This window comes from Petaurus breviceps, unplaced genomic scaffold, assembly GCF_028583685.1.
Source record: "Petaurus breviceps papuanus isolate PSGF00001 unplaced genomic scaffold, PetGlider_PUasm1.0 186, whole genome shotgun sequence".
In the NCBI taxonomy this organism is placed as follows: Eukaryota; Metazoa; Chordata; class Mammalia; order Diprotodontia; family Petauridae; genus Petaurus; species Petaurus breviceps.
The window spans coordinates 33,387,984-33,410,166 of NW_027185798.1; the positions used below are offsets into that span (position 1 = coordinate 33,387,984).

General features: G+C 44.7%; 2 protein-coding genes across 2 annotated transcripts; both read left to right on the forward strand.

Moving 5' to 3' along the window:
* Window positions 1-1,145: 1,145 nt before the first annotated feature.
* Window positions 1,146-4,909, forward strand: ANKRD34A (ankyrin repeat domain 34A). Its single transcript, XM_069090151.1, has 2 exons — window positions 1,146-1,841; window positions 2,369-4,909. The coding sequence occupies exon 2, from the start codon at window positions 2,497-2,499 to the stop codon at window positions 3,985-3,987; it is 1,491 nt and encodes a 496-aa protein (XP_068946252.1). The 5' UTR covers window positions 1,146-1,841; window positions 2,369-2,496; the 3' UTR covers window positions 3,988-4,909.
* A 1,378-nt stretch (window positions 4,910-6,287) lies between these two features.
* LIX1L (limb and CNS expressed 1 like) lies at window positions 6,288-20,943 on the forward strand. Its single transcript, XM_069090152.1, has 6 exons — window positions 6,288-6,678; window positions 13,446-13,609; window positions 16,049-16,189; window positions 17,420-17,515; window positions 18,108-18,185; window positions 18,528-20,943. The coding sequence occupies exons 1-6, from the start codon at window positions 6,384-6,386 to the stop codon at window positions 18,768-18,770; spliced, it is 1,017 nt and encodes a 338-aa protein (XP_068946253.1). The 5' UTR covers window positions 6,288-6,383; the 3' UTR covers window positions 18,771-20,943.
* The last annotated feature ends 1,240 nt before the right edge of the window (window positions 20,944-22,183 follow it).

A 22,183-nucleotide genomic window follows, 5' to 3' on the forward strand; every position in this document is an offset into this window, starting at 1 on the left:
ATGTGAGAGCTCTGAAGAAAGCCAAGAGCTCCGAGAGTTGCCCTAATATCATGAAATTTAAAGCGCTCCCACAAGGCGGGCCTCCCCCAAGGAGTCCCCCAGAAATCAGCTCTTCAGAGATCAGTCTTGCTCTGCCGGCTGCTGCATAATGTCCCGCCTCCCGCCCTACTCCTTTCCCATCTACCACCCTTCTTTCTCTAAATTCTGCACGCACTGAATCCTCCCCCCTCACTTCCTTGCTAAAAATACCTTTCTGTGGGTTGCTGCAGAGTCGGTGAGAGTTGGCAAGAGGGGGAACAGAGAGATTGAAGATCAGGAAACCAAGACTGGTGTGGCAGGAGACAGGATTCCTGGGTTCCCAGTCTCTCTCCCACTGCTCTCTTGCTTTTCCTGGACATGTATAAGGAACTATTCTAAGGACAAGAGGGCTCCTACCATATTCTCCTTCTCTATGAATTATGAATAGACAACTCGGATTGAAACTGCAAGTTAGACCCTAGGAATTACTTGCCTGGGGAGTGAGAATAACAGTGGACTCCTAAGGGTGAAATCAAGCTGTAGAATGACTCCAACTCCCCTAACATTCAGTCCTTTGAATCCCTGGGTTGTGGTTTGTTTTTTGTTTTTTTAAATAACTGTCAGCCCCCTCTCCCAGTTGCTTTTGGGATCATATGAATCTCTCCAAGTCCTATAGATCCTCCTCCCCAAATCCCCTACTTTCCATGTTACCTCCCAGCTGGACACATACTTATTCCTAAACAGCACAGATGGGAGTCATGGTAACCATGGAGACAGGGCAGGTGGCAGAAGGAAAGAGACAGTGACAGAGACTGACACAGAGAGACAGAGGGAGAGACAGAGGAGAAAAAAATGCAAAGGGAGATGGCCAGGAAGATTGACAAAGTACGAAAGAGGGAGAAATACAGAATCAGAGGGAGATAAAAACCTTTTAATACACAGACTGTTTTCAGCCTCTTCCTAGATGCCTCATTGCCTCCTCCCCCCCCCCACCCCACTCCTTACCCCGAGATAGAATAAGAGGAAAGGAATTAAAGATTTATTTTATTATGTCCAAAAAACGACCTGCGTCCACACCTACCTTCCCCAGTTCTGGCTAAGAGACCAACCCGGAAGGACTGAGTTCCACATCTCTGTAACTTTGTGCTTCCTTTAGAGCTCTGTGCTGGGGTCTTTTATAGACCATGTATGTCCATATATGTACACATTAAGCGGGGTAACTTGGTATCTCTTCTCATAGAACTTGGATTTATGATGTCTGGGTCCAACAACCTTTGAGAATGTGATTGTATCATGTGTGACTTGTCAGGTCTAGCACACAGCCACAACACGTCAAGTCCTCGAAAACTGGTAGCTGGGGATGCCTAGCTAGAATTTGTGCAGGTAGCCTTGGGGGGGGGGAGGCTAGGAAGAGAAGAAATACCTAACTTGGGACTGGATTCTACAAATAGCTAGGTTGAAGTGGCTAAGATATGTTAGGCTTAGAAAACCTGGGGTAGTGGGTTTTGTTTTCTAGGGTTTTTAATGGGGGATTGGGAAAGGAGCAGATTTGGTGCCTGCCACCCCCACCCGCAGAGACACATCTATAAATAGCTCCGCCGAGCTCCGCCCCCCCCCCTCCCAGAGCCGGCGCTGCGCCCGGGGCGCACGGGAGGAGGGATCTGGAGCAGGGGAGCCTAGGCTCTAGCACATATACAGTGGGGGCCACAGAGGCCCACCCCCACCATGTGGGTGCTTAAGGACCCGGCTTCTTCACCCAGACTGCACCCTGGTCCAGGTTCCAGAACAGGCCCTGGCAGGGAGGAGATCCTGCGGACATACAGGTATCTGGGCACACCGCCTAGGAGGGGAACGAGGAGCGGGAGATAGGGAACACAACTGGAGAAAGGGGAACTCTGGACTCTTCCCTCTTCCAGTTTAAGACCCTTGGACCCGAGCCGCGACCCCTCCCAGAGCTGCGGCTCTGAGGAAAGGGTGAAGGCACTGGGAATGTATGGGTGTGCGCGTGGGTTAAGGGGGAAGTGGTGCTACTGAGGGGAGGTCTGCGCTCTGACAAGAGCTATTTTGGAAAGAGGATGAGGAAAATCAGTGACTGGAAATGGCTCAGGGGCTGAGGGTGAAGGTTGGGATGCGGACATTCCCGCGCGTGCACACACGCACTTGCACGAGCATTCATCGCGGGCGGGTGCACGCGAGCTTTTTTCAGACAAGCATTTAGGGGAGCATAGTGGCATGGGGCAGAGGACGGAACTGTGTGCCACAGTGACCCACTCCAAATCTCTGTATCTCTATGATTCCCTGTCTTGTCTCTATGCCTGTGTCTGTCAATGTCGGTCTATCTCTCTGACAGGGAGCACCGTAGCTGCTGAGCCTCAGCCCTCCTCTAGGCACTGTCCCCATCCTTGTCCCGCATCTCCCTCTCCACCTCTTCTTCTGGTAGTTTCAGCCGCTGCCTTTCTCCCACCCACCACCTTGGCCATGCTGCACGCCGAGGGGCACGCTCTCCTGCGGGCAGTGGGGCAGGGAAAGCTGCGCTTGACTCGGTTGCTCTTAGAGGGAGGTGCTTACGTGAATGAGGGCGACGCGCAGGGGGAGACTGCACTGATGGCTGCCTGTCGGGCCCGCTACGACGACCCAGAGAACCGGGCCCGCATGGTACGCTACCTCCTGGAGCAGGGCGCTGACCCCAACATAGCCGACAGGCTGGGGCGCACGGCTCTCATGCACGCCTGCGCCGGAGGTGGAGGAGCTGCAGTAGCCACCCTTCTTCTAGCCCACGGCGCGGACCCGTCGGCCCGCGACCACGCTGGCGCCTCAGCTCTAGTCCACGCGTTGGACCGTGGCGATCGAGAGACCCTCTCAGCCTTGCTGGAAGCCTGCAAAGCCAAGGGCACAGAAGTCATTATCATCACTACAGACACTTCGCCCTCTGGCACCAAGAAGACCCGGCAGTATCTCAATTCTCCTCCCTCCCCGGGGGTCGAAGACCCTCCCACCCCAGTCCCAACCCCAGGGGTTTGCATGTCGCCTTCGGAAATCCAACTGCAGACTGGAGGGGGAGGAAAAGGAGTGCTGTCTCCCCGAGCCCAAGAGGAGGAGGAGAAGCGAGACGTGTTCGAATTCCCCCTCCCTAAGCCCCCAGACGACCCCGCTTCTTCTGAGCCCCTCCCCAAACCACCCCGCCACCCTCCACCTAAACCACTTAAGAGGCTCAACTCCGAGCCTTGGGGGCTAGTCGCCCCTCCTCAACTGCTCCCGCCCGCAGAGGGGCGACCAGCGACTGACCGATTGATTGCCGAATTTAACGGCCTGGCGCTGACTAGTCGACCCCGGCTCTCTCGGCGCCATAGCACCGAGGGGCCTGAGGAACCACCCCCGTGGGCTGAAAAAGTGACAGGTGGAGGGGCTCTTTCCCGGCGCAACACGGCACCAGAGGCCCAGGAATCGGCTCCCCTGCCTGGGCTGAAGCAGAAGCTGAGCCGCATGGAGCCGGTGGAGCTAGACGGCCCCAGTCACCTATGCACTGACTCTCCGGACTCCAGTCGCCTGTCTCATGAGCGCCGCCGGTACAACGCTTCGCCACTGACCCTCCCTCCAGCCAGCTCAGTTCCTTCGCCTGGCCAGTCTCAAGAGAGCCTTCCGGGGGCTGTGTCTCCTTTGAGTGGGCGGAGACGGAGTCCTGGGCTGCTAGAACGGAGGGGCTCTGGGACGTTGCTCCTGGACCACATCTCCCATACCCGGCCAGGCTTCCTGCCACCACTCAATGTCAGTCCCCACCCTCCCATCCCAGACATTCGACCTCTACCAGGGTGTCGGGCCCCATCCCTCCCTGCTCCCCATCATTCCGGAGGCCTTGGGTCTCCCAGAGCCAAGAGGAAATTAGTGAGACGTCACTCCATGCAGACAGAGCAGATAAGGCAGCTAGGGGGGTTCCAGAGTCTAGGTGGACCAGGAGAACAAGGGCGCTGAGGGGGTAAGAGGAGCTCGGAATGGTGTGGACAAGGCTATGGCAGGGCAGGTGAGGCCACCAGCTCACATACACCATGCACACACGCTAGAGGCCACTTGTATTTTGCTCATAGGCACTGCATAGTGCACTCTACAGAGATGCACATGTTCACGGGCACAGAGCACTTTACCGGAAAGGTCACCAGGCTTCTCACATGTACTGGGCAGTCACGCATATATAGGGGTCATGTATGTGGCTGATGCAACTGTGCACTTGCATGTGGGATCAGTGTGAGCTCACAGGCACTATGCACTTGCATGCACCATGAGGTCAAAGGTGCTCATTGGCACATGGGCCCCCAAACATACTTGCACTTGTTAACGGACAGTGAGATCACCTGCTAATGACTAGTGCCTAACCTAACACCCCTCCTCCCCCCACCACCACCAAAAAAAAAAAAAATCACCAATCCCTTATCTTCTTGTGCTTGCAATTATTTATTTCTATTTATTAGGTACAGTGGCACATGCCCTATAATGCATTATTTACACGCCCAATTCCAGTGGAAATGTCTTGACTCTTGGGATCCCCCTTAACCCACCTACTAGACTGGGTTCTCTGATCCTTTGCTCTCCCTCTCCGACTTCCCTATCCCACACAACTCGGGAAAATGTTGCTTTCCAGTCCCTGAGTTCCCCTTCTGAGAAGGAACCTCTTGCTGCACCCAGCTCTGCTGCTCCCCTCATTGCTCCCTCATCTATTCCCTCCTTGCCTCCAACAGACCAGAGACTTCCTTACCCCAAGGCAATTCATTATATCAGGTTGTCTTGTCTTCCCAGGAGAAGTGGGGCATGCAGTCCAAACTGCTCTTTCATGTGAGTTTCTGTCCTCCCCAAGGCAGAGGAGGGCTGTGATCTTAATCCCCCTCTTGACATATCAAAATAAAGGTGTTCAGAAGTTTCAACCACGTCTCTCCACTCACTTGGGAGGAGGGGATGGGCTGGGCAATACTGAACCTAATCTTGATCGTAACTTCTAGGATCAGTGAAAGCCCTGGAATGGTGGTAGAGGAAAAGCTAACAACTTTCATTGACTCATCTTGAAATCTCAGTTCTTCTCTCGCTTTCCTTTGGATCCCTAGGATCCATCTATCTCAGGTTCATCGAATGAGATAAGGAAAGAATATGTATATCTAGTGCTCTAAGGTAAACAAAGAACTTTTACATCAAAACAACACAATGAGAAACATAGTGCAAATGTTATACCCATTTTATAGGTGAGGAAACCGAGTTGGAGAGATGAAGGAACTGGCCTGTGATCACATTAGTAAATAAACAGGAAAGTTAAGGATTTGTCCCAGATCTAGTTGCGTCCCAGCTCTTTCTACTCCACCATTCGTTTAACATGCTTAATTACCCATGATCTGAGGATATCAGACCACTTTCACAGACACTACCCCTCCTCACCCAGCATGAGTCCTCTGCCTCTCCTGGACTTCACTTACTACGGAAACCGAGGCAGACCAATCCGACTGGGCCACCTCCACAGAGGCCTGCTCTATTCCCCTTCCACTACAGCTCGCCCCCCGCCCCTGCCCCCGAGATACTCAGGGGGTTCCTCCTTGAGTTTGAGTGGTCATCTTGTCCTGCAGAACCTCGTTCCCTGCTTGCAGCCTCTGCTCTTCCCTCGGCTCCCAAGAGCCTCTCTGCCTCCAGAAGGCCCCCCGAGGGGCCAGGAGGACTTGGCGTTGCCCAGCCTGGTAAGACTGCATCAATTAATCGGGAGGTGCGAGCGTCCGGGCGCCCAGAAGAAAGAATGCCGCTTTCTGGTCGGACGCCCGGCGGATGCTAGGGACCAGTCTTTGGATCCCAGGGCCTAAAAATAAATCCATTCAGAAGTTTGCCCAACCACCATCAAAGGAAGAGACAGCGAAGCAAAGACAGCCAGCTGCTGCTAGCCCTCAAGCAGGGTCAAAATGGGCGGATGCATTAGAATCTAGAGGTCTCACAGCTGCTCGCTGCCGCCTGATCCCGCCTCATTTCGCCGACTAACAGACCCTCTTTGGAGGCGTTTAGGTTTTGGCCCGCCTTCCTTGAAGACGCCTGGATTCCTATTGGTGGGAGTCCGCTTTTCTTCTCCTCAAATGGCTACCGCACTAGCTCCACCCACTGCTGTAGTCTGCCTGAGGTGGGGAGGCAGGATTTTTTTCCTCCCGCCCCCTGTCTGTGATTGGCACAGAGCCGGCTCGTCCCCGCCCCCTCATGACTGACAGCCAGTGGAGTCCTTACGGCTGGCCCCGCCCCGAGGCGCGCGGCCCGAGCTGTCCCAGACCTCATAGACCGTTAGCTCAGGGGCCCGGAGGCGACTGCTAAGGAGTTTTTTGGGCCGCGGCTGGGCGCTGTGGGAGCCAGCGGGGATGGAGACGATGCGGGCGCAGCGACTGCAGCCCGGAGTGGGAGGCGGTGGCGGCGGGATGGGCACCCTGCGAGCTCTGCGGCCCGGAGTGACCGGGGCCGCCGCCGCCGCCAGCCCCCCGGGAGGCCCCCAGCCGGCGCCACCGCCGCCGGCCCCGCCGCCGCCGCCTCTGTTGCTGTCCGGGGCCGCGGGGCTTCCTCTGCCCCCCGGCGCTGCGGGCAGCCCCGCCGTGCTGCGCGAGGCCGTGGAGGCCGTGGTGAGGAGCTTCGCCAAGCACACGCAGGGCTACGGCCGAGGTGAGTCTGGGGGCCCGGCGGGGTCTGGCCTCCCACTCGAGATGAGCGGAGAGGTCGTGGCGCCTAAGCCGTGACGGGGCAGCAGTGGAGCCCCGAGGCCCACCTCAGCTGCCTGCCACTCGGGTTCCTGACCTTCGTGGGCGTGCAGGCGGCGAGCCTCGAGACCTGGCCAGGCCTTCCCCTCGGTCAGGCCCCTTCAGGCCCAGGGTTTGGGACCTGACCAAGCCGCGTTTCCACCAGTGATTTTTATCTGAGGCTTGTGGAACTCGTCCTAAGCTGCCTGAGGGCAGGGGCCGATTCCCTTTTTGTCTTTGCATCCCCAGCACAGACTCTCGGAAGAAATGCTGGGCCTGGGCTGGGGCCGGCCACACAGACATGAGTTGTCCTTGTAGAAATGACCATTGGGCCCATGAGTGTGGGGGGAGAACGGTGTGCCTAGGACTGGGCCTTGGGCAACAACTCCCTCAAGAAGATTAGGTACGCAACGTCGCGGGCCTTTAAGAGATACTCATTGAATGGAATAGATGCCCAATTTCCAGAGTATGTCTATTGATTCGTGGAAAATAATCCCAGGTATGAAGATATGAAGGCTGCTTCTGTACATTGGGATCGTTTAACTTTATCTTTTAAAGACAGAGTGGAAAGTAATGCCAGGCCATTTTCAGTCTTAAAGACCAATTTTGAGAGACCAGAGAATTCACTAGTTTAAACTGTAATTTTGTTAATACCTTAAAGAAACATGTCTCATTTTCCTCTGGTCTTCATGAATCACAACAGTGTAAAGTTTAATCCTCAGATAAACACAGCAGAGTTGTTCAAGTCCAGGACTGTTCTTCCCCTTTTTTATATGTAGCCAGTGATTAATTTTTTTTATTGGTTTGGATAAGTGGAAATTAACCCTAAAGTTTAGTTTATTGATTAAGGATTATAGACTGATGAAACTGCCATTACTCCTTGTTTTCTTGATGTACACCTTTATAGGTTATTGACCATTCCAATTTGGGGAAGTATACTCCCACCAGTTAAAGAAGCATCCAGAAGATTTTTGCTTCATTCATTCAACAAACATAAAAGTGTTGTAGAAAAAAAGGCTGACCTAGGAAACTTGAGTTAAAGCCCCCAGCTTTAACATCAATTAGCTGTTTGACCTTGGTTGGGTAAGGCATTTAGCAACTCCGAGCCTCCCTAGAGAAAAAAAAGGGTCAGATGTGAGAAATGTTGTAGAGGTAGAAATGTCAAGATTTGATAATTAATTGGATATGTAGTATTAGGGAGAGTGAGAAATCCAAGAGATTGGAAGAACGAGGTTCCTTCAATAAAATAGAAATTCAACCTCAGAAGAAAGACTGGGGCAGTTTATATATATTTGAGCTATGGGTGTAGAAATGATAATGAAGCCAATGGAGCTGATAAATTAACCATATAGAGAGTGCACAGTTACAGTGCATATTATGAATGATGAGCTAGCAGAAGAGACTGAAGGGGATCAGTCAGACAGGAGAGAAAGACAGAGAGAACCAGGAGAGAGCAGTGTCACAAAAGTCCAGAGAAGAAAGGGAAGTAAGTAGTGTCAAATACAGCAGAAACTGAAAAACGACTCTCAGCTTTGGCAATTTAGAGTCAATTGGTAAATTTGAAAGAGCAGTTTTAGTGGAGTAATGAGGTCAGAAACCAAGTTGCAAAGGGTTAAGGAGTAAATGGAAGGAAGATCATTAATGACAGAGAATAGTTTCACCCAAGTGTCCAAACCTGAAGACTCTCCAGGAATTCTACATTGTTTTTCAAAAATGTAATCTATTCTATGATAGATCTACAAGGGCTCCTAGTTGAGCTCTAATCTGAGACCCTTATATGAATTTTCTGGTGTCCCTAGAAAGACTATAAGGGTAATACACCTACTAAATGACAAAAAAACCCTGATAAAATGATTTAAATTATTTTTTTTAAACAGAGGAAAAGGATGCACAGGTACAAAAATATTTATAGTAGCCCTTTTTGCATGTGGTGGCAAAGAACTGAAAACCAAGAGTTGTTCAGTCATATTCAACTCTTCATGACCCTATTTGGGGTTTTCTTGGCAGCAATACTGGAGTGGTTTGCCATTTCCTTCTCCCTATCATTTTACAAATGAGGGAACTGAGGCAAAAAGGGTTAAATTATTTGTCGCACAACTAATAAGTGTCTGAGGCCAGATTTGAACTTGAGAAGATCATTTTTCCTGACTGCAAGCCCAGCACTCAATCCACTGTGACACCTAGTTACCTGAAAACTAAAGGAGTTCTCCTTAATTGGAAAATGGACAAATTATGGTATATGAATGTAATGGAATCCAATTGTTCCTTAAGAAGTGGAGACAGTTTCAGAGAAACCTAGGAAGATTTATATAAACTGATTCAAATGAACTGAACAGAACCAAGAGAAAAATTTAAATTATAATAGCATTTTAAAAATGAATAGTTTTGGGGGCATCTAGGTGGCTCAGTAAATAAAGCATCAGCCCTGGAGTCAGGAGGATCTGAGTTCAAAACTGGCCTCAGACACGACATACTTGCTAGCTGTGTGATCTTGGGCAAGTCACTTATCCCCAGTTTCCCTTCCCTCCCCCCTCCAATAAAAGAATAGCTTTGAAAGATTTGAGAACTCAGATGAATGTAATAACCAAGCATGATTGAAGAATTTAGATATTAAGGAATGCTACTGACTTCCCAAGAGTGATGATAGACTGTGGGTGTAAAACGAGACACATTTTCCAATGAGGACAATATGGCAATTTGTTTTTCTTTTTTTTTTTTCATTGAAAGGGTTTTGTTTTTCTTTTTTTTTCCTGAGGGGAAGGAGGAGGTAGGAGGAGGTGGAGAAAATAAATGTTTGTTAATTGGAAAAAATAAATATTAATTTTAACATGCAAAAAAAAGGGGCAGGAAGGCTGATGACAGATTATCAGTCAGGCCTCAGATTGTGAAGTTTTCTCTTCCTGAACTCCCTACATTTTCTCTTCCACTCATTATTCTCCTTCCTTCCTATCCCACCATTCTGCCCCTAATCTTAAAACTTTCTGATTGGATTCCCAAACTAGTTCTAGCTGGGTATCCAGAAAATATCTGTCTAGTAGAATGTGGCAGGTAGTTTTATCTCAAGCAAGATGAGTCCACTTTTTTTTTTAAGTAGAGAGTCCTTCCAGACCACATGGAAACACTCTTCCTCAGTTTCATAGGTGAAGCTGCCAATGGCTTCAATACCCATGTTTCCAATGATTGGTGGTTTGGCCTTTATCAGCTGGCCTGATTGATTCTGGAATAGTTGTCCCTATAACATAATTCGCTCATATTTCTTCACCAGATATTCTTTGCTTGGACTTTCCCCTTCTTTGCCTAGCTTCCTTACCTCATTCCTAATCTTTCTTCTCTTTCAGGAGATGTTACCTTACAACATTATCTATCTTTGACTTTAATACTTAAATTAAGTACCCTTCAGTTATTTCTCCTTTGTGTCCTGAATCTCTCATTAAGCTTTCTTCTCTATCCTGTCTTCTCCCTTACAACTCACACTCTTAGGAGTGAGTTTTGCACATATATGGGGGATTAAACAGTGTTTTAGTATTCCTCTTTGTTCCCTAATGCACCAAAGGATATCATCCTTTTATGTTCTTGTTTGGCTGAATCTTCAAAATTAGTATGATTGGATAGACAGGAGTCTATTAGCTAAGTTCCTTACTTTGCTGTATAACTGTATTCCCTCCTTTGATTCTTCTCCCTTGAGATTATGGTACTACTAATCTCCTTGAAGCTTTTGCATAATTAGCATGAACAAAATATCCTATCATCCTAATCTAAAAATCCCTGAACCAACATGAATTTGAATTTATTTGTTCTCTTCTCCATCTTCCCCCTTTTTTAAAATATAGTTTCTATGTCTTGTCTGAATTACAGTCAGAGTCTTGGTTTATTAAATACTATGGAATTAAACTTGCTGATCCAGGAGTTTCCATAGTTTAGAAATTGCATTCGGGATTAGTTTTCTATGGAACTCTATATCAACTCCCCCCAAAGTCACAGTTTCTTTATGGTATTTCACTTCTTAAAAGCCTCTCTAAATCCTCCCTGCTATTTGTTACTGAGTGAATTGTTATCCCTTTGTTCACTAGGAAATATTCTTAGCTTAAATTCACATGCCAAAGTAAGTCTTTGTGTTTGTATTAAAGCTCTTGTCTATGCTTCCAAGAGTCTAATGTGTTTCATGGCTCCTATCTAAAATATTGCCATATGGTGCCATGCTCAACCAAAATATTATCCAACTTAGTAGATCGTTATTTATAATCAACAAGTCCCTGAATCTTGAAAAGTGGCCTTTGTGGGTCAAGGACAGAGACTTTTACAAAGATCATATGCTTGTTCCTTTTAAAGTGGCATCAGCTGCTAGGAAGTCCCTGGAGTCAGAGTTTTCTTTTCCTCTTCATCATGCTAACTGAATAAAATCTATACCAGGAAAGGTAAATTAAGAAATAGGTTCTCATTCAACTTTCTGCAACCTGTAATGGGACTCGATTGGTCCAGTTTCCTCTTCTCCTATCAGTCTCTTCATGCCAATCTTGACTTTTCTCTCACCGCTGAACTTTAATGACTCTGGAAGAGAGAGTAAGGCTGATGACTTTGTGCAACTCTGTCTCACTTAAACCCAAGTCACCCCCATTATATCACTGGTACTTTTTGAAAATGAAGGACGAACAATAACAGCCAGGGTACTCTCATCACTGCTTTCTTTCACTTTTCTCCAATTACATTATCTACTCACCCATTCTAGCCACCCACCCACCCCATTTATATACCTGTATTTGATACATATATTTTACTGCCTTTTTCATGTTCTTACTATATTGTATTTATGTATGTAAATTTTAACACGTCTTTCTGTATTAGTAATATCTTTCTTGGATCATAAATTTCTAAAGGACAAAAACTATACCAGTGTATTTCTCTTTGTTCATCACAGTGTGTTACACATAATTATTTGTTTAATAAATAATTTTTGATGAATATCTATCCTTTTATTCTTGGTCCCGTTGTTCTCATTTCTCTTATTTCTAATGCCTGCCACAGACTTATAATAAGTTAGTTGTTGATAGGTAGTTATGTGCCTTTCAAAAAATTACTCCATTCTTTCAACCGTGTTGCATTTAAAAATAGAAAATAACATTAACTGCCCCTTCCTATTATTATTTTGTCAGCATTTATCAGCTGTCCTTAAATAAGCCTTTTTCTTTCCTTCAGCTTTGAGTGATCTTTCCAAAAGCAGACGTTAGCAGGTAGTTTGTTACAGGCAAGAGAGACAAAGCTATATTTGTAGGGTAGATGTGAGTTTTGTGCCAAGAGGGACAGAGTTGGAAGTTGAGCATGGATGTGAACTTTTAATGGGACCATCTTTCTTACTCTGTTCTCACCATAGCTCCTTCTCCTTCCCTTTCTCCCTGTTGTTTGCTTGTCAAGAGAGCTGCCACCCAGCTTATTGTGCAGTTCTTCTCAAAGAGGGAACTGGGGCTGAAAAGACCAGAAGGAAAGAACAATGATGGCTAAGCATTTTGGGCTGGAGTGACCTTAGAAGAGCCCTTCCTAATACTAAGGGTGAGAAAGAGACAGAATGAAAGATCTGACGGCCAGGAACTGGGGTGGGTAAATGAACAAATCCTTCCCCCATTTTGCAAGGTTCCCTAATGTAAGAATGAGAACCACCAAGAATCAAAATCAAGCCAATGTCCAGTTAGAGTTTGTGTTGTTTTATGACCTCTAACTTACTCTTAAAGATTGTTGCTGTGAAAGTGTAGGTGAGAAAAACTTCTATAAATCATATTTATAATTAAAACCAAAGCTTTTAAACTTGTTTGTAAAAGAAGTTTTTAAAACAAAATGTTTTTAAAACGTGTTTATCGTTAAAAATTAAAAGTGGTTAACGGCTATGACCATAGGATTTGTATGTGCATGTTTTGGTGGGGATCAGGGAATGGGTGATGTTGATGTGCAGGAATCTTAAAATATGATGTTGTGTATTCTAAGTCTTCAGGTCATCATTTGAAATACAGTGGATGAAGTATAAGTAGGAATCTTACTGAGAGGAGAAAGTAGATTAGGTAACAAGAATATGGTGAGGGAGCTAAGTGCCAGCAGGAATGGCTCAGGAATTCAGTTCTGCCATGCATTTACAAACATCTAGAGAAAGAATTAGAAGATAGAGTAATATAGTGGGAATGTCAGTGTGGAGAATTTGGAGATCAAGGACTTTGGTTTGGATTCTGGCTCTGCTCCTTGTGTGACATTAAGCAAGGTACTCAATCTTTTTGACCCTTTGGTTCTTCATGGCTAAAGTAAGGAGTTTGATATTTAGTAAATGCTTATTGATTGACTGATCTGCTAGATCTCTAAGATGTCTTCTACTTCTGAATCCTAAGTTCCTTAGAAATATTCATTCATACAACATAGATTATTGATGGCAGCCAGAGTGAAGGAAGAGTCCAATTAGGTTACTGCTCTCCAGAAACACAATGAGTTTGCCAAATAGGGTTCAGATTTTCCCCCAAAAGGGATATGATGGTTGTTCCTTTGGATTTCTTTGGGATGGAGTTATGGAGTTGCTAGTGGCAAGCATGGACTTTGCCATAGGTTAGGTGTACCAGGTTAAGTTAATCAAGAGGTGGGGTGGTGAACTAAGGAGTAGAATCACAGCACATGTTCAAGGTTTGGAGATGTTTCTGAAGCTGGTTTCCTCTTTTTCTACAGTGAATGTGGTGGAGGCTCTGCAGGAATTTTGGCAGATGAAGCAGTCCCGAGGAGCTGACCTAAAGAATGGGGCTCTAGTGGTTTATGAGATGGTGCCCTCCAACAGCCCCCCCTACGTCTGTTATGTCACCCTACCTGGAGGAAGTTGCTTTGGTAGTTTCCAGGTAACAGTCCACAGATTTGGCAGTAGCCAAAATGAAAGCTCAAATACTTCTAGCTCTCTCTCTTGCTACCTTCAGCTACTTGAAAGTACACTTAACTTCTTGCCTAAAAACACACACTTGGGGATTAATACCAATAGTTATTATGGCAAATATTTGAGGTTTTTTGTTGTTCTTATTTTTACCATTAAAGAATCTGAGGGGCATGCTAAGCTTTGCCTGAATTTTTTGAGACTCTAAACTTTCCTTGTGTCTGAATGAGATGACATTCCTAAACCTGAATCATTGTGGCTAGTTTGTCCCTTGCCTTAGGTTGTTGGTCCTCTAGCACACAGCCAAGTCTGTTGTATATCAATCAGTACATCCTAACTCCTTGCCATCTCTACTTCTGGAGAAGTGCAGAAGTAGAACATTTTTTCACTTCTTGGCCTGGTCTTACTGTGCAGCTGCTGAAGAAAGTAAATTTGGCTCTGTTGAGGACCCTAAGGGATGAAAAAAGGCAGTGAGGTATGATGGAAAAAACACTGTTGTAAGAGTTACGAGACCCGGCTTGATCATTAACTAGCCCTGTGACTTTAGGCAAATCACTGTCTCTGGAATGAAAAGATGGAGGTTATACTAAATTACAGTCAATTCTAAAATTCCTTAGGTCTAGGAAAAAAAATATTAAATGAGGGCAGTGATTGCTGTGTGGGAAAGGTAGTGAGCCCTCCCCCTCTCCCCCTGTTCCCCCAGTTTATAAAGTGCATGGCAGAGAGCAAGCACATAATACACGATTTTTCAAAAGTTCATTCATTCATGTGCTATGGCATTTGGAGAAAGCTTAAAATAGTAAAATATTGCTATTGGATGATTTCCTAAGATTCTCCTACTTATCCCTTTCAAAGTAGGCAGCCCTCTAAGTGGCCCTTTGTTTTGGATTAGGAGTTTGGGTGAAAATTGTCAGAAAACAGACATTTATGTTCAATCTTTCACAATTTGCATAACCCCATTACAAGCTCAATTATAGCTTTGAATATAAACAACCTTAGAAGAATAGATAAATTCATATTAGATTATTTCCCCCTTTGGAGTCCTTACCGATTTCAGACAAGTAAATACATGCACACACTAGCAGACTTAACTTTTTTAGGCATTCTTTTTTCAAAGACAAGGTATTACTTTTCCCCACCCATACGTCCTCACGTTGTTTGATGAGGATTTGAACATTTTATGAAGACATCCAGCCTGAGTAAAGGCCTTTTCAGGGGCAGCGTGGGATTATCTTCCCCAGCCTTTCCCCTGGGTTGCACCTCTCATGCCCACATTTGGATACATATAATATAATGTGGCTTCCTCACTAGTCACTTGTTTCTTAGGGTCTTTTACATGCTCTGCTGTAGACTGGTAAATCAGCTTACCTGTGTAAAGCAGGCATCAGGCTAGTGAGTGAGTAGTAAAGGGGGCAGATCTATGAGAATAAGAAAGAGGAAATCGTGTCAGCAGAGCAGAGCTAGACGCCAGAACTCAGAGCTGTCAATTTAAGGGGGCTTTAGAGAAGCATGAAATACCCTAATGTTGACAGACTGTGTCCAAACAAGCAATTCACCTTCGTCCTTCCCTGCCTTCTCTATCTTAAACTTTTATTTAAATGGCGTTTGAATTCCATAGATTGGCATTTGAATGGTCATCATGATCAATATGGGGAGATGAAATAGAGGGACCATCTACAGAGTAGAGGGGTTTGTTTGGATTTTAAAAATCAGACTAGATGTGGTTCTTGTGTTAGGTGCATGGATAGACTATACAAAAAAAAAACAAACCACGTATTTTCTCTCTACCTCATCTGTTTTATCTTGGACTATAGACTCTAGTTTGGAAATCCCTACCTAGCCTTGGGCTTCCTGCACTTATTAGGGCTAAAGGAGCCCCGAGGTTAGTGAGACATGCCACAATAGCCTTAGCCCAAGTTGGGATTTTATTCTTATCTTCAATTCTTTGGATAAGTCCAAAAAAGAAGGGGGAAAAACATCCTCCAACCCCCAACCCCCTAATTTCATCCTCAGAGCCAAAGAACAAAACAGATTCCTAACAGGCTGGTTGGAGTTTGGCTTTTGAGCAATTAATTTTGTTGACAGTTTGAACAGGGGCATTTTTCATGTTCAGTGATTATATGCTGACTTCAGCTGCCTCCTTTATTCTGCATTCACTATGGTGTGGATTACAGCAGTCTCCAGCTCCCTCTTAATGACTTCAGGATGTTGAGGCTTCCAAACTCTGGAGCCATTTTGCAAGGAAAACTTGAGTGTTTTGAGCACAACTGATTTCATCCATTTGCTTTCTTTTCTTTTCCCTCTCTCTCTGTTTTCCGCCTTCTCAAACGTGCGCTCACACACACACAAACACACACTCTCACACTCACTTATGAGTTCCTTTCCCATCTCTGTCTCTCTTCTTGCCCAGTTTTGCCCAACAAAGGCTGAGGCCCGTCGGAGTGCTGCAAAGATTGCACTAATGAACTCTGTGTTTAACGAGCATCCCTCCCGAAGAATCACAGATGACTTCATTGAGAAGAGTGTCTCAGAGGCCCTGGCATCTTTCAATGTAAGCACTTGGAACTGGAGTGAGAAAGAGTGTGGCTGGGGTGTGAGAGTCGAGAAACTTTCTTTTCTTTGTCTGACTGCTTTCATTCTGTTTCTTTTGTTTTTCATTATCCATGTCTGGTTTTTTTTTTTTCATTTTTTTCCTCTGTGTATGTGTGCACTTTTTTCTTTTATTTTGATTATCTGGCATCTGGAACCCCTGAAGTTTACTAGCAAATCATGAAATTCCAAATAAAAACATGTCTAACTTCTGTTTGCTCCCATTTTTATTTGTGATATTCTCTTCTCTTCTGTACATACCTGCTCCCATTCATCTCACCACCTTTCCTGTTTAATTTGCCACCAACTCCAGAAAGGAATCCTTTTATGTGACCTTACATTGACTCTGGCCTTTTTAGGGGGTGGGATAAAAATCAATTTTTATCCTTTAAAAGGAATATGATCCATCCTAACATGCTGTCCCCCCTTCCAGCCCCCAGCCCACATTTAGTAGCTATAACACCTGGTTTTCTGTCCTCCATCCCTGTTTTGTGATCAAGGTGAAGAAAAATACACAAAATTAATTATAGTAATGGCTGTAATGTGCATTGAGGATCAGTTGTGGCACATTTTTAATCCCTGGATGTTTTCCCCTGTGACCTAGCATGGCACTCTTTCCTTCAATCCCAGTGTACTTAAGGAATGCAAAATAATTAGGAAGCCCACTGAAAATAAATTATATAGGGAAATCTTAGGTTAAGATGAAATCTTTTGGGTTTTTTTCATCCTTACCACTCCCTTCAATAAGCACAAATAAGTAAGAATTGGATAGATTACTATCTCTATTAGCAACTACACTTTTCAGGGGCAGATGCAGCTAGGTGGCATCAGTGGATAGAGCATCAGGCCCAGAGTCAGGAAGATTTGAGTTTCAATCCAACCTTCTCACTAGCTGTTTGACCCTAGGCAACTCAGTTAAACTTCCTCCGTCTGTTTCCCTATCTGTAAAATGGGGATGATAATATCAGTTACCTCCCAGGGTGGTTGTATCAAATGAGAGTATTTGTAAAGCACTTAGCACAGTGCCTGGCACGTAGTACATACTTAATAAATGGTTGTTTAAAAAAAAAAACCCTTGCTTACTCGTCTCCAATCAAAATTAGACACAGGTTTGAGCCTGTTAGCAAAACCCTATACCTAGGACCGTTATAAATTGGAAACCCAAACTTCTTTTGTATGTCTCATTCATCAGGGCAACAGGGAAGAGGCTGATAACCCTAACACAGGGATTGGTGCCTTCCGCTTCATGTTGGAGTCCAACAAGGGCAAGTCTATGCTGGAATTCCAGGTACCATCTTTGTCAGATAACCTCTTTTTCTCCAGCTGGAATACTTGTGCTCTGTGATTTGAAGGTCCTGTTTATCTAACTATTCTACTTTCCTTTTCTTTAGTACAGGTTCCCTGCTCCTCTGGTTTCTTTTTTGCTTAGCAGCTCGTAGCATAGCACTTCAAACTCAGAGCTAGATTACCCTTATTATCCCATCCCCAACTCACCATGCTATGAACACTTATAGATTGTCTCCTGGAAAATTCTTTTTGTAGCCCTGTTTTCTCTTCCTTACAGGGTTGGATCACAATTCCATCCTAGGGATGGGTCATCTTGGATCAGTGAGCCATGCAAAATTTTTGGCTTCTTCCCACATTTCTCCATCAAGCAAACTTTTAAGTTGATTTTGTTTTTCCCTTTTAAAACTTTCCACATATTAAAATGGTTCTACTTAAACAAGTTATCTTTATTTAATGATAGTTTGATTAGGTCTTAAAGGGCATTGTAGCTATATTCAATCTTATAAGTGTCCTTGATTTTTGGTTCTTTGTTCCTAGAGATTTCAAAAAGTGTAGCCAGTACTTTCCCTACTATGTCTCATTCTCTCTCTCAGGAGCTGATGACAGTTTTCCAACTATTGCATTGGAATGGTAGCCTGAAGGCCATGAGGGAGAGACAGTGTTCTCGACAGGTAAGGAGAGATCACAAGAAAACAGTACCACTGTTATTAAGATGGTTTGTTGTGTTAGATCTGAAGCTAAGCAGGTTGATCGTTGCCAGCCTAGGAATGTCAAAGCCTATACTGACTTTTTTGCTTACTCCCCTCACCTCCCTTTCTTCAGTCTTGACCTTGGATTTTTTTCTCCCCAGCTTCCTCCATTGGGAAGCTCTCCCTGTGGTCCATTTAAAATTTCATGTCTGTTCTAATCCCAGTAAAGACTCCATGACAAAAATACTCCTAAATTCTAGTTGAATCAAGGTATCATGAACTTTTTTCTTGACCAAATGACCTTCCCATTCCCCTTTCCACCAGGAGGTGCTGGCTCACTACTCACACAGAGCCCTGGATGATGATATTCGCCACCAGATGGCACTGGACTGGGTAAGCCGGGAGCAGGGTGTGCCAGGAGCACTTTCTAGAGAGCTGGCATCCACTGAGAGGGAGCTGGATGAGGCCCGGCTGGCTGGCAAAGAGCTGCGCTTCCACAAGGAGAAGAAGGACATTCTCATGTTGGCTGCTGGGCAACTGGGCACCATGCACTCTTCTAATTGCTAGACACTCCCATCCTTACCACACCTCTCCAAGCCTCTGTTTGCACATCTATTTTCTAAGACTTGGAAAGATTTCTGTACAGACTTACTCATTTTTTACACTTTAAAAAACACTAAATCTGGGTCTGGTTTCCTACCTGTCTAGGAAAACCATTTTCTTCTTTCCTGATCTTTTCTGCAATTGTTTCATTTGAAACATTCCCCACTCTACCTGGAGGCGTCTAGGGGCTGCCTGTGGACATCTATGGATTCTCATCCTCTCAAGTTTACTGAAAAGAAGTTCTCTAAAACCACAAAGTTTTTCTGGAGCTTCTGGTTGGCTTGTTTGGTACGGAGACCTGTCTGTCTTTGAAAAACATAGCCAACTTGAATAAGAGCTTTGAGCCCAGGCTCCCTGTCCTCCTGACCCAGCTCTATTTCCTACTTCCCTTTTGAATTAAACAGGGTACATAAGAGTATGAAGCTTCAGGCTTTGGATTGCCTTGACTAGGACCTCTTCAAGACAGGGTCATCCCTATCACATCCTCCCATAACACTTTATTCTAAGGTCCCCTCACATTCTAGCTCAGGACAGGGATACTTAACATCTTACACTTAGTTACCCCATGAGAAGCTGGTGGGAAAAAAGGCCAAGGGAGATGAAGAGTGATCCTAAGGATAACTTAGGGGTCTCCACCAATCCAAGATGCTACCAAGATGTATCTGTACTATTCCAACAACCCAGATTTTTTTCATACAGTTCACACTACAAGAGCTGGGTGTTAGGTTCTGAAATTTCTGTTTCTCTTCCTCTCCCTCCCCCTTCCCTTTTCATTTACAACCAGTGCTGGCTTAGGGCCTTTTTGCTTCCTGGAGACAATACAACTTATACGTTGAATCAAACACATACCTATGATATCTATTCCTCCCACCACTTTGCTCCTTAGAAAGGATATGTTTTTACCTGTGGAGGACTTTCCTTCTTCCCCTAAATAGCTGCTGTTTTACCTACTGACCAGTTATACTAGTAGTAGTTGCACACATTTATATGATGCTTTAAAGTTCATAAAGCATTTTCCTTACAACCTTTTAAGGTGGGTAGTATAAGTAGTATTATCTCCATCGTTTTTGAATGAAGAAACTGAGGCAGAGCTGGAGCTGGAACTGGAACCCATGTCTGAAGTCCAGGGCTGTTGTTGCCTAGCTACATCATATTGCCTCTTACCAGGACTCATATTTCTTTCTTTTCCTTTCAGTTAACCCATGAATGGGTTGTTCAGTAAAGTGGACTGGACACTTACCTGGTTGGATTTCCTTTCTGGAATGTCTAGGGAAGAGATGCAGGACCAGCTGCCTGTTTCTAAAATCCTAATTTTGTTTCTTTTCACTAAGGAGTGAATTCCCCTACCTCATTCTCCCTTGAGGAAGTATAAGAGGGATTTTCTGAAACAGCACTAAAGAATTATCCTTGTGGCCTGGAGGTTTCTCTAAAATATATCTCTTATTTACTTCTACAACCTCCTTTACGCTAATGTATATTACTTTGAATGCACTTTCTAAATTGGGCTTGGGGAATCATTTTGTTTTGCAGCTGTTTTCTGTGATTGGTTGATACTCACTTAATCCTTGCTCAGTCATAATCTTCACTGTTAGGAAATTTAGGCAATGTGACCCAACTTCCTCCTTCAGTTGGGATGAGCAACTCTTTAATTGGGAGCTGTCTAGGTAACCACTACATATGACTCAAAGGTACAGGTGATAGTAACAACTTCACTAACACCTAGAACGGGCTCTCTCTTACTGTCCTGTTCCCCCCTCCCCCCAAATACAGACATATGTAAAGGACTCCTGCTCCGGATTAGGTCAGAGGTGTAATTGCCTCTAGTTCTTTCACTTGGTATTTGAAACCCCAAATCACTTGTCCCCTTGTTTGGGTCCCTCTTTTCTTCTCCTTCCTCTCTCCCTGGGAAAGAATTGGGAGCTGGTCCCTGGATCTGCCACAAACTGGTGGTTTTTGTCTCATTCACTAGTTAGATCCCAATGAGGTTCAAATTGGGATTAGAACCATCTTCAGTTTTATGTGTCATCTTGCTCTGTTCACCGAGCTGCCCATCTTCAGTTTTATGTGTCATAACTTTTACTACTTTCTATGTATTTTGTATGCACACTTTTATACAATTAAAAATCAATTTTCTGTAGCCAGCCAGATTGATTCTTTCTTGAAACCATCTCAGAGGAGATTAACATGTCTTATAAAAATATTTATTGATTCTATTCATCAATTACATTTCTAGCCTTTCTTCCTTTCCCATTCCAGACACACATCACTTATAACAAAGAATAAGAGAAAAAAAGTCTGATATTATATGCAATTGTTCCACACCTATAGCCCCCAATAAGTAGTCTTTCCAAATAAACTACTGGCCTCTAGATATGCCAAAAAGAAATTTTTCAATTGTTTTTTCTTGTAGGTATAGGTTGGAGAAGGGTAACAAGTTTCATTGGTAAAATGGAAGGAACCCCATATTTGCCTCCCACACTTTGGGGCCAAAATCTTAAGTGAATCTTTAATTCTTAGGGTTGTTTTGCAAAGCAAATTATCTTACAGAAATTTAAGTAATATAGTGATGCCTCAACCCTTTATTGGTCTCTTTGGCAAACAAAAAATGTAGTAGTCCATTTTGGTGTAACATAGAGCATTTGAAGGGAAGTAGTGGGAGATAGGACTGGAAAAAGGAGAAGGTAATCAAATCATTAACACTCCTGATTGCCAAATGAAGGAGTCTGAATTTTATTTAATAATTGTAGCAGCAAGCAGCCCAAGCATCCCCAGGGTGGTTGCCAACACAGGATCTTAGATCTGCCTTGCTAAAGGAAAGCAACTCAAAATGGGTTAACAAGGTTATTTTAATCAATCAAACATATATCATTTACCTAGTTCAGGGGAAAAAGGTCAGCACCCCAACCTTAAGAGTATAGGGACAGAAGTTATAAAACTGAGAAACAGATCAAGCAGAAAGGCCTCCAAACTGTCTGAACATTACATACACCTAATCACAGTTACCAGAAACAGAAGCATCAACATCTGGGTTTTTCAAAGGGGGGGGGGGGGGAGAGGCTCTCAACAGGTGCCCAGAGGCTCATCTGGTCAAATCATACAACATTTCTCGAAGTGAGGCCCAAAACAAAGTCTCACATCAGGGATTATATAGCCTCCTTTTTATTTTTTTTTTGACTCTTTCACTTTATTTTTTTGTGGGTCTTTTCCTTTGTCCATGTCTTTCACAACATGACTAATATGGGAATGTTTTGTATGACTGCATGCGTGAAATCTATATTAAACTGCCTACTGTTTCAGGGAGGGGGGAGAGAAGGAATTTGGAACTCAAATTTTTTAAAAATGTTAAAAATTATCTTTACATATAATTGGGAAGAAAT

Coding starts and splice junctions, on each gene's coding strand:
- LIX1L (XM_069090152.1), top strand. CDS start 6,384: ATGGAGACGATGCGGGCGCAGCGACTGCAGCCCGGAGTGGGAGGCGGT. Junction 6,679..13,445: donor CACGCAGGGCTACGGCCGAG/GTGAGTCTGGGG, acceptor CTTTTTCTACAG/TGAATGTGGTGGAGGCTCTG. Junction 16,190..17,419: donor AGGCCCTGGCATCTTTCAAT/GTAAGCACTTGG, acceptor CTCATTCATCAG/GGCAACAGGGAAGAGGCTGA.
- ANKRD34A (XM_069090151.1), top strand. CDS start 2,497: ATGCTGCACGCCGAGGGGCACGCTCTCCTGCGGGCAGTGGGGCAGGGA.